The sequence below is a fragment of the Anomalospiza imberbis genome, chromosome 26 (genome assembly GCF_031753505.1).
Source record: "Anomalospiza imberbis isolate Cuckoo-Finch-1a 21T00152 chromosome 26, ASM3175350v1, whole genome shotgun sequence".
NCBI lineage: Eukaryota > Metazoa > Chordata > Aves > Passeriformes > Viduidae > Anomalospiza > Anomalospiza imberbis.
Window position 1 is genome coordinate 4192645 of NC_089706.1, and position 10422 is coordinate 4203066.

The 10422-nt window shown below is 49.9% G+C and overlaps 1 protein-coding gene across 2 annotated transcripts; it reads right to left on the minus strand.

The window, feature by feature from the left end:
• Positions 1-4219: 4219 nt before the first annotated feature.
• Positions 4220-10422, minus strand: NRAS (NRAS proto-oncogene, GTPase). Of its 2 annotated transcripts, none has more exons than XM_068173204.1 (5): positions 10249-10422; positions 9332-9510; positions 8207-8366; positions 6832-6955; positions 4220-6154 (listed from the first exon to the last, which is right to left on the minus strand). In XM_068173204.1, the coding sequence occupies exons 1-4, from the start codon at positions 10357-10359 to the stop codon at positions 6836-6838; spliced, it is 570 nt and encodes a 189-aa protein (XP_068029305.1). In that variant the 5' UTR covers positions 10360-10422; the 3' UTR covers positions 4220-6154; positions 6832-6835. The 2 variants fall into 2 exon arrangements, with proteins under 2 accessions (XP_068029305.1, XP_068029306.1); XM_068173205.1 differs by having other exon boundaries at positions 4220-6171.

The following is a 10422-nucleotide window of genomic DNA, read 5'->3' on the forward strand; positions in this document are numbered from 1 at the left end:
GGAATAGAAGAAAGCATTTGGGCATAGTCTGGCTCTGGTTTAAAGGGTGGCTTTGGTCAGAGCATTGAAGGGAACAGAAAAACCACCTGGAACAGACAGCATTATTTGGAATTTTATGTGCATCCAAGGGATTCCTGTGCCACGTTTTGCAGGAGCATCTGTGGAAAGCTCTTGTCCAAGAAGAAGGCTGGAATAGGTGAGAGAGTCACCTGCACAAATAAAATAAAATACAGAGCTGGAAGTAACAAGCCATGGATTTTGTCCTTAGGAGCACAGGAATCCTGTGGCACAGCCAGTGAAGTGAGGTGAGCTGGTGCAGTTTCTCCAGCTGAGATAATTTCCACAGCATCCAGAAACTCTCTGGAAGAGATGTTCCCATTATTTGATGGGCACAACTTCAAAACAAGCTGGGTGGCAATTGAGAAATTCTCCAGAATTTAGGGAATTTTACCCTCCCTTCCCTGTTATTCCCCAAAATATAAATTGGGCAAAGCTGGGATGATGGTACAGCTTTGGTCTCCCTCTCATGCTGAGAAAATTTTCAGGTTCTGAATTCTTGCTCTCACCCATCCCCAAGTTTGAGAGTCTCCACACCACATTAATGTTTAACTGTTTCATTCAAGGCCTATAAAATCTGTCTTTTCTTGTTTGCTCTCCCACAAGGACTATATCACCCCTAAACCCTCCTTGGGATCTTGGGATTCACATCTGAAACCAAAAATAACCTTTAGGATACAGAGGTCATCTTCCTCAAGAGAATCCTGATCGTGTCTTGAGCCCTCAGCTTTTTTAATCACAGGGTGAGCTTGGGTGGGCTCATGGTGGAAATCTGAGTAAAGCCTGGGCATGCTGTGCTAAAGTTAGATCCAGGGCCTGTGCAAACTCAAGGACTGACACAAACAGCCTGTCTTCCCACTCTTTTTCAGCTGGAAAGTCAGTGATTCACAGCCAGAGGCTTTGGAGTGCCTCCAAACCCCCACACTGTTACCTCTGAGCTGCCCTGGTTCCACCCAGGTCCAGCCAAGAATGGTTGGACCAGAAATTTGGCAGCTTGGGTCTGAGCAGGACCTTCCTCCAGCCTGCCTGGCCTTGCACCCACAGCACAGGGGCAGTGCCACACACCACCGTGTGCTCTCACCTGAGCTGCTCAGAGGCTTTTCCTGAGGGAGGGATGTGTTTGAGAGCCTGGATTTCACCAGCAGGGCTGCCCATACGTCCCCACTTCTTCACCGCCGAATCCAACAAATAAAAGGAAGGTGCAAGGAGCCCCAGTTTGTCCCTGAGCTTTTCAGGAACTGCCTTTTCCAAGCTTTGTGTCATGCTGTTGATCTGATAGTCAGTTCTGTACGTGCTGAGCCACGGCCGAGGTGTATCTGAGAGAGAGCAGCTCTCAGGCAAGCCCGAGGTGGGTCAGGGAGCTCCTGCCTTAGCTTGGGCCAGGCAGAGCAGCTCTCGGGCTGGGAGGCACCTCCTGGCAGAGGCTGTGGGGCAAGCTTTGCTAGGAAATGCTTCCAATTCCTGAAGAGGAGGAGTCTGAACAGAGAAGGGGTAAGATGAATCCCACCGGGGCATTCTGGGCCGTTGGTCAAGCACCGGGGACGTCCTCAGCAGATTCTCCTCTCCCCACCTTGCTCTCAGTCACCCCCTGCACTGACCCCATCAGCTCCAGGGCACAGCCAAAACCAGTTCCTCTGCAGGGAGCTCCTTTGTAGGGCCAGGGAACAAACCCACTGCAGGAACCCTTCCCGGCAAGCCACGAAACCCTCAGGTTTTCAGCACCCACCCCAGCTCAGGGTGTGAACGCTCTGGGGTCAGGCTGGACCTGCAGTGGCAGGAGCTGTGTGTTCCTGTTCCTGGGGGTCTGGTTTTAAATTCCTGGCACAAAACCCAGGTTGGGCTCCAGGTCTTAGATGCCTGACACGAGGTCTGAGGAGGAATACCCTTGAAGCACATTTTCTGACTGTGTGCTCTGACACAATTTGCCTTCTTGCAGGAGGGAAGGCAACAGGGAATCAAGCAATCTAAAAGCCTAACAGAGCATGATTTGGGCACAGCAGTAATTTAATAGCTGGTTTTGCCATTGGAGGATCAAGTAAAGAACTGATTTGCATTTTTTTTTTAATGTAAATCAGCATGAGGGACCTCACTGCAAACAGAGATTCAGCAGCAGCAATATGCAGATTGGTGAAGTCATTAAAACTGGACTCTGGACCAAGCCTGTGGCGGTCTCAAGGCCACTCTCACTGCTCATTGATGCTCTAGGGCACATCTGTGATAGAGCTGAGCCTGCCCCATGACACAATGGGCTAAATCCCAGCCCACAGACAAAGCAGAGGGCACTGTGATAAACCTGCTGTCAGCCACTCGTGGATCCCATGCCCAGAACCCAAACAACCAAAGAATTCAAAGTTTATTCTTTAAAAAAGTTATTTAAGAAGCAAAATAATTTACTTCAATTCAAACCAAAAGAGATGCATTATTGAAAGCAAATAATTAAACAAAGTAACAACAAATTAGCCCTTGGGTTAAAAGTCCAGATCCCAACATTTCCCCACCATCCTGGGGGTTACACACAGGCACACACTCAAGGTTTGGGGTTTTTGAGGAGCACAGACAGGTCAGAATGTGATTCAAGCTCCCACTGTTCTCCTTCCCCCACAGGCCTGAGGCTGCTTGAAATCCAATTCAAAGGCTGAGCTGTACTAAAAATGATGGCAGCTTAAACATCCTGCTTAAAATCCAAAATCCAAGGACAAGGACAGAATCTGAGCAGTTGTTTGAGCAAGAAAGTTGTTTGAGTGAGGACACAGAGAAACAACCACAGAATTCCACTGGCTCCACTGAGCTGTGCTCAGCCACAGCAACAGAAACATTTGTTCCAGTCATTGGCACTTGGAAGTTCTGAACAAGAGCTTTACCCTTTTTTAATATTTTAATATTTTTAATATTTTACCTCAGAAGTTGTTCATGTCTGTTCTTCCCAGTCAGGGCAGTGGAATCAGCTTGGCACTAGTGCAGAGTTGTGCTGTTCTAAATAACAGTATTTGGACTAAACCACCTTTTCCAGGGTCCTGTCTTGTGCAAAACCTTCTGTGCTTATCTTCTAAATAATTTCCCCAAAAGTTCACAGGGTTTTGTCCTTCCAGTTCTTGGCTGCCACCAAACCCAGAGTTCTCTGTGAGGCAGCTGGAAACAAATTACAACCATTCAGTTCACACTCCTGACTAGTACAACGCCCTGGTTTTGTATTTTTTTGTGGATTTGGAACTACACTGATGGAGTTGGAAGTATCACCTGTGCAGGTCAGCTCTGCAGCACCCTAAAAACTGGAAAAGTCCTAAAAACCATTCTAAAGGTTCCAAAGGTGACACAAACACAGACCTACCCCGAGCAGGGCTTTTTCCCTTTTCAGGTTTTATAGAGCCCAAGAGAAAGGGAACAGCAAAGAGCAGCAGATGCATTTTCCAGTCAGTTCCCACACATTGCTGAGAATTCCCAGCTTTTGGAGCTACAGCTGGTACATTTTCATGCCAACCAGAGCATGCTGAGCAGTGTGGAGCGTTGCTATGATGAACCTCCACCCAAATAATTCTCCAGGTTGACCAGACACCCTTCAAACATCAAATACCAGAGGCTTCCCATGGCCACAGGCCAGGAAACAAATTCCTGCATTTCCCAAGAAATCAAACCCCAGCCACGGGCCTGGCTGACAGAATGTCACCATTCAGTGTCCTCACAAACTCCACACTGCCCCTTCCTGCTGGCTCTCCGGGACCAGGTGTGTGCCCCAAAAGCTTTATCTCATTTCCCAGGGGTGTTTTAATTAACCCCTCTTCAGGAGCAGACCCACAGGGAAGGCTTTCACAGAAAATCCTCCTGGCAAAGCTTTCTCAGCCCTGGCTGTGCAGTGGTGGCAGCTCTGTCAGGTTTAACCTGCAGCGTGACATCAGTCATGGAATGGTTTGGGCTGGAAGGGGCCTTAAAGCTCATCCCATGGGCAGGGACACCTTCCACTGTCCCAGGTTGCTCCATCCTGGCCTTGGACACTTCCAGGGATGGGGCAGCCACAGCTGCTCTGGGCAACATCAAACAAACTGAACTCGAGCCAACGGTCCCCACAATTCTGCCCACCACTGTGTGTATGTTGCTGGAAAATAATATTTTATGTTAAATTTTTTGTGGATTTAATTCTTATCAGTCACGTCAGTTAAAGTTAAAATAAACTGAAAAAAGTATTTATAAGGATTATCACAGATAAAGAAAATGTGATGCAGATTGATCCTCTTCATTCCAAGAAGAGAATTAAGAGTTTAAGTAGTGAAGGAAACAACATTAAAAGGAAAAAAATCTTCTCTCTCTGTTTACTCATTTCCAGTGCCCATTTGAAATTGAGCCCTCCAAATGAAGATGTGTGACTGACACCAACAGCCTGAAACTGAGCCTCCTGCAACTGCCCTGCTCCTCTGGCCTGCCACTGACCAAATGCTCCCTCTGTTGGCTGAGGGCTCCTTCCTCCTCCTCCTCCTCCTCCTCGCTGGGAGTTCAGCTCTGCTGCCTGAGCAGGGGCACACAGCCCCAGCAGCACAAGGAGCAGGGAGGACACGGCATGCCAGGGCACTGGAGGCTTTGCAGCAGTGACCACACCTGTGCACCAGGGAACCAGGGGAGGCTGCTTTGTCCTGGGAACAGCTGGCTCAGCTCAATTCCCTCAGCTGGAGGGAAAGGCTCACAATTTCCTCGCTCAGAGCGAGCCCAGAATTCCACCAGTCTGTCCCACACCTTCTGTGGAGCCATCACTGAACTCATTTCCTTCCTCATTTTGCAAGGATGCTGAAATCAGAAGCTGGCTCAGGTGCCTGTGGCAGCGCTCAGCCTTTTCCCCTCCATCACAGAATCCCAGGATGGTTTGGGTTGGAAAGGAGCTTAGAGCTCATCCCATCCCACCCCTGCCATGGCAGGGACACCTCCCAGTGTCCCAGGCTGCCCCAAGCCTGTCCAACCTGGCCTTGGGCACTGCCAGGGATGGAGCAGCCACTTTCTGCACCCCTGCCAGAGTCAACCCCAAGCCCCTCACTCCTTCCCTGACAAGGAAATTCCATCTACATTTTACAGTCTAGAGACATTTTGAAGAGACTCTTTACAGTCTGTGGTAAGAAAATAATTCAGAATAAAACAATTTGCAAGTTACAGAGAGAGCTGAATAGCAGCTGTCCAAAGCAACCTCCAGTTACCAGATTAATTAGTGAGAAGCTGCCCAGAAATGTTGGCAGTTCATGTTAAAAACGAACAGCTGACAGGTTTGGTCCAACTTGGAAGAGATCTGAATGCTGCAGGAAAACAATACAGAGTATAAACCGTTCCACCCACAAAGAAAGTAAAACACAGATGCAGTGTGTCCCCTCCCTTGTCCAAGAGTCTCACAAGTGCCTGCTGGACCTTCCAGCCTCCAAATTCCTGCTGGAGGATCCTGTCAGGCCCAGATCACCCACAGCACACTTGCCTGCTTGACACAATGAGCTCCCACGCAATTCCGCTCCTTGGGGTTTTCCTCAACCCAAGGGACAACTTCAAATCTTCTTAGCAAACAGGCACTTAGTTAGGAAAGGCTTTCCTTTTTATTACAGAAATGGAGGATCAGGTAGGTGGCACTCCTGGCACTGGAGATGTTGCACTTTTGCTGTACAGGTGCACAGAGAGCAGACACCCAGGTGAGAGGGGACAGGGGCACTGCTGGTGGCACAACCCCGTGTGACACTACCTGTGCCACTCCTCTGACAGCACTGCACGGAATCCAACAGACAGGGGACACACAGCACTTCTAGCTTTTACTCTAGAGGTAAAGTGTCATCTTTTTCACAGCATTTAGTCTCTACAGTTCACTTTTGTGACTGGTTTTCTTCTGGAACAAACCCAGGTAACAGTGAGAGAAGAATCCCAGCACATCCCGAGGTGCTGCTGCTCCGTGAGCTGAGCAGGGAGGTAGATGCCATGGATGTTCTCTTCAGATGGAGCACGGAGAAGGACCTTGTGCTAATTAACTCTGGTGCCCAGAGTCTGTCCCTGGCACCCAAACACTGCAGGGATCAGCAGGAGAGGCAGCACAGGAGATCGAGGCTCGTCCAGCAGCTGCACCTGAACCACGTTTTCTTGGCATCTGGAACAGAAAGGCACCTCCAATTAGCACTAATTAGCTCTGTCCTGCTCTCGGGTGGATGTGCAGTGCAGCAGTGCAAGTCCTAAGCTGGTCTAGCTGTTTTCATAGCCATGAGCAACATCTTTCAGGGAATGGTTGAAAGGAATTTCCCCCAGTTGGGAACTCAGATTCCATTATTGGCACCATTTTATTTGGTTAATCCTGGAATCAGCATGTTCCAGAGGAACACAGCTCGAGGGCAGCTGTGCAGGAGTCAATCACTCAGCTGTGCACAGCCCTCTTTCGAGGTGTTTCTTCAGAAATTACACATTCTCCAAACAGCCCAAATGGTTTCCCAAAAGGAGACAGGAAGGAATGACACAGAAAATCACACCGCTGGAATTGGTGGAAATCATGGAATGTTTTGGGTTGGAAGCAACCTAAAAGATCATCTTGTTCCATCCACCCATCAGCCAAAAGGGTGACGTGAATGAAAATTCCTTTTCTTAAGCTCTGTCACCAACTTAGAGGGCAATTTTTCTTTTTTGAGCATTAAAACATTGTAGGACCCAAATCTCTGGGAATCAATAGGTTCTATAAAAGGGGAAAACCCCACCAGCAGCAACCAGCATTTCTAAGCCACACTTATCAGCTGCTGGAAGGCAAAGAAGCCATGGAGGAGTGGGGCTGCAGCTCACCTTCTCACATGACAAGGCAGGACAGTCCCATGCAGCCCTGGTTCCCATCCTCGCTGCTGTTGAGCTTCTTCATCCGGTACTGCCGGATCTCCCTCACCAGGGTGTAAAAAGCATCTTCCACACCCTGAATGCAAACACAAGGACAGGTATTTTCTTCCCTGAAGCTTTTGAAATCACTGATCTGTCCATCCCAGAACCCCTTAATGGATTGGAAAGACACAATTCTACAGGAAGAGCAGCACCCACCACCTCCCGTGGCTCCTAAGAGGAAGAATCCCATATGGATGTGCCAGCCTGACTCCTCCTGGGGTAACAACCACCAAAATAAACATGGAAAACTCTGTCTCAGGGAGGCTCCATGCAGGAAACAAGCTACTCCCTGCCTAATTTTAGAATTCTTACCATTCAGCTCTTCAGGATTTTCTGGCTGCTGCTCAATAATTGCAGCTTCCCTGCTCTGTTCCCTGCTGCAGGGCTGGCTGGCCAGGCCCACGTGGCCAAGGAGGCTTTGGAGAAGCCCATTAGTCCAGTCTGGGGAATTCTGTCTGCAATCATAATCTGCTAATTGGCTTTCATTAACGAGCCAAGAGAGCCCAGCAGGTCTGGGGTGAGCGAGCTCAGCCTCTGACACTCCCCAGGGAGAGCAGCTGAAACTCTGCTGCTCCTCCTGCCAGCACTGAGCGCTGCTGAAATTGGCTGGGATCAAAATTTTAACATCGGTTAAAGCAGTAGAAAGTAGCTGGGTTTCTTTTTCTTCTGTGTGTTTTGTGAGACTTTATAATGAGGTATGTATTTCTTATAGTTAAAACGTGGCTTTTATTTAATACGTAAGTATTATTTTTTAGGAATTATTTTGCAGGTATTTGTTTCTTATTGGGAGGTTTTTTATGGTTTTGGAGGTCAATTAAGAGGGGTTTTTGGTGGTTGCATTTGAATGTTTTGATAGTAAAGGTGAATTTTAACATTTTTTTGGGCATGTGTTATATTTTCTTGTTATGTAATTTTCCACAAAACTGCTGTAGGTCTCTTTATCTCTACATTTACTGGTTTTAGTTATGTTTATTATTTAGAGCATTTTTCCCCCTAGTTAGTTTTTAAGTTTTATTTAGAAACTTCAGAGGAGTTGAAATTTTTTTTATTCTCTATGTTATTTACCAACTTGACCCATTTGAAAGGAAGTCAGGGCGAGTCTGAAGTGATTCCTGTACTAGCCCAGCCCAGAACACTTTCCAGCTAAGACTGAGCGGGGAAATAAAAGCTAAAAACTGTAAAGGGATTGACAAAATGCTTCTCCTGTAAATAAGGCAAAAGCACATGGGAAAATGTCATTGCTGCATTTCCCAGGAAGAAGTCAGGCCCTGGGGGAGCCCCTCACCTGTCTCGTTTTTGCAGAGGTCTCTATGAAGGGGATTCCGTAGCTTTTTGCCAGTTCTTGGGCCTGTTTTGTGTCCACTGTTCTCGTGGGCAGATCACACTTGTTCCCCACCAGCACCATGGGCACGTCATCCGAGTCCTTCACTCTCTTGATCTGTTCTCTTTAGGAAGGCAAATAAAAAAAAAATAGGAACTATTTTCTAAATATAAAAACTGAATTCATTCAGTATTCAAACAACCTTGTGCCACAAAAACATATTAAAGGTGAGCAGGGCCTCAGGGGTCAGCAGGATGGCCAAGCACTTTGTACACTTCATTTTCTGTCCACGGATAACTCCACTCTGGATTTCTCACCCATTCTCTTAGAGGTGACATTCTGTAGCTGCAAACAGCATCTGATTCACAGAATCCCAGAACAGCTGGGGTTGGAAGGGCCCTCTAGAGATCACCCAGCCCAACCCCTCTGCCAAGGCAAGATCACCTGGAACGGGTGACCACATGTGGTGGCTTTGGAATGTGTCCAGACCGGGACACTCCACACCTCCCTGGCAGCTGTTCCAGGGCTCTGCCACCCTCATCGAAACAAGTTTTTCCTCGTGTTGAGGTGGAACTTCTTGTGGTTTCGTTTATGGCCACTGCTCCTTGTCCTGTCCCTGGGCATCATGGAAAAGACTCTGACACTGTTCTTGTGGCACCCCTTGGAGATATTTATATGGATTGATGATATGATTAACACAAAAAAAAAACCCTAAAAACCATCTCAGTCTTAACTGACTAAAGGTGGTGGTGAGGCCCTGGCACAGGGTGCCCAGAGCAGCTCTGGCTGCCCCTGGATCCCTGGAAGTGCCCAAGGCCAGGCTGGATGGGGCTTGGAACACCCTGGGACAGTGGAAGGTGTTCCTGCCATGGCAGGCGTGGGACTGGATGAGATCTAAAGTCTCTTCCAACCCACCCCTGCTACGATTCTATGCACTGGCACAGAACAGTGACAAAACTTCCTGCGAGAAGTGGGAGATTTAATATTTGTCTGCTCCTGAGCCTTCACCGAGGCACTTCAGTGCTTCGTTCAGCCAACGTCCCTGCCCCGTCCCCGCGCTCCCTGCCCGTGGGGCGGCCCCAGCTGCACCTGTAGAGGTTGATGTCGGCGAAGGATTTGCTGTTGTTGATGGCGAAGACGCAGAGGAAGCCCTCGCCTGTCCTCATGTACTGGTCCCTCATGGCGCTGTACTCCTCCTGCCCCGCCGTGTCCAGGATGTCCAGCAGGCACGTCTCGCCATCGATCACCACCTGCTTGCGGTACGAGTCCTGCAACACACGGGCACCCGGCGTGAGCCCTGCACTGCCCCTGCCCCCCCAGGGGGCACCGGTGGAAAGTAAAAATAATCATAAAAACGCAGGAGGAGCTCGGCCAGCTGTTCTGCAGAAGCCGTGGCTGCCCCTGGATCCCTGGCAGTGCCCAAGGCCGGGTTGGACAGGGCTTGGAGCAGCCTGGGACAGTGGAAGGTGTCCTTGCCATGGCACGGGTGGAACGAGATGAGCTTTACAGACCCTTCCAACCCAAACCAGTCGGGACTTTGTGATCCCATCTGTCTCTGATGGAAAAACTATCTAAAACTATGGTATTTTAAACACTACCCAAACTATCCTATTTTATACCATGCCCAAACGATCCCATTTTAAACGAGACTCTAAGCCCTCTCATCCTTTGTTACAAAACAGAGAACTTCTGTTGCTTTAAAGGAATTCCTCAACAGCAGAAGAAGACACCAGGCTATGATAAACACCCTCCCTGGGAGCAGAACCTCGCCCTGCCCAGACCCGCGGAGGCCTTTTCGGTCGCCTGTGGCCGCTTTAGGAAGCCCGAGGCACAACGGGGGAGGGACCGCTCCCAGAGCCCCGGGCCGGGCCGGGCTGCGGGGAGCCGGCGGCGCGTCCGCTCCCGGCCCGGCGCGGGCAGGGCCCTGGCCACGGCCGAGTTCCCCCGCGCTCCTCGTCCCGCGGCCCCGAGCCCGCAGCGGGTCCCGCACCCGCGGCGCCGCGCACCTCGATGGTGGGGTCGTACTCGTCCACGAAGTGGTTCTGGATGAGCTGGATGGTCAGCGCGCTCTTGCCCACGCCGCCGGCGCCCACCACGACCAGCTTGTACTCGGTCATGGCCCCGCGGCCTCGCCGGGCCCGGCCCGGCCCCGCCGCCGCCCCGCGATCGCCCCGCGCCGC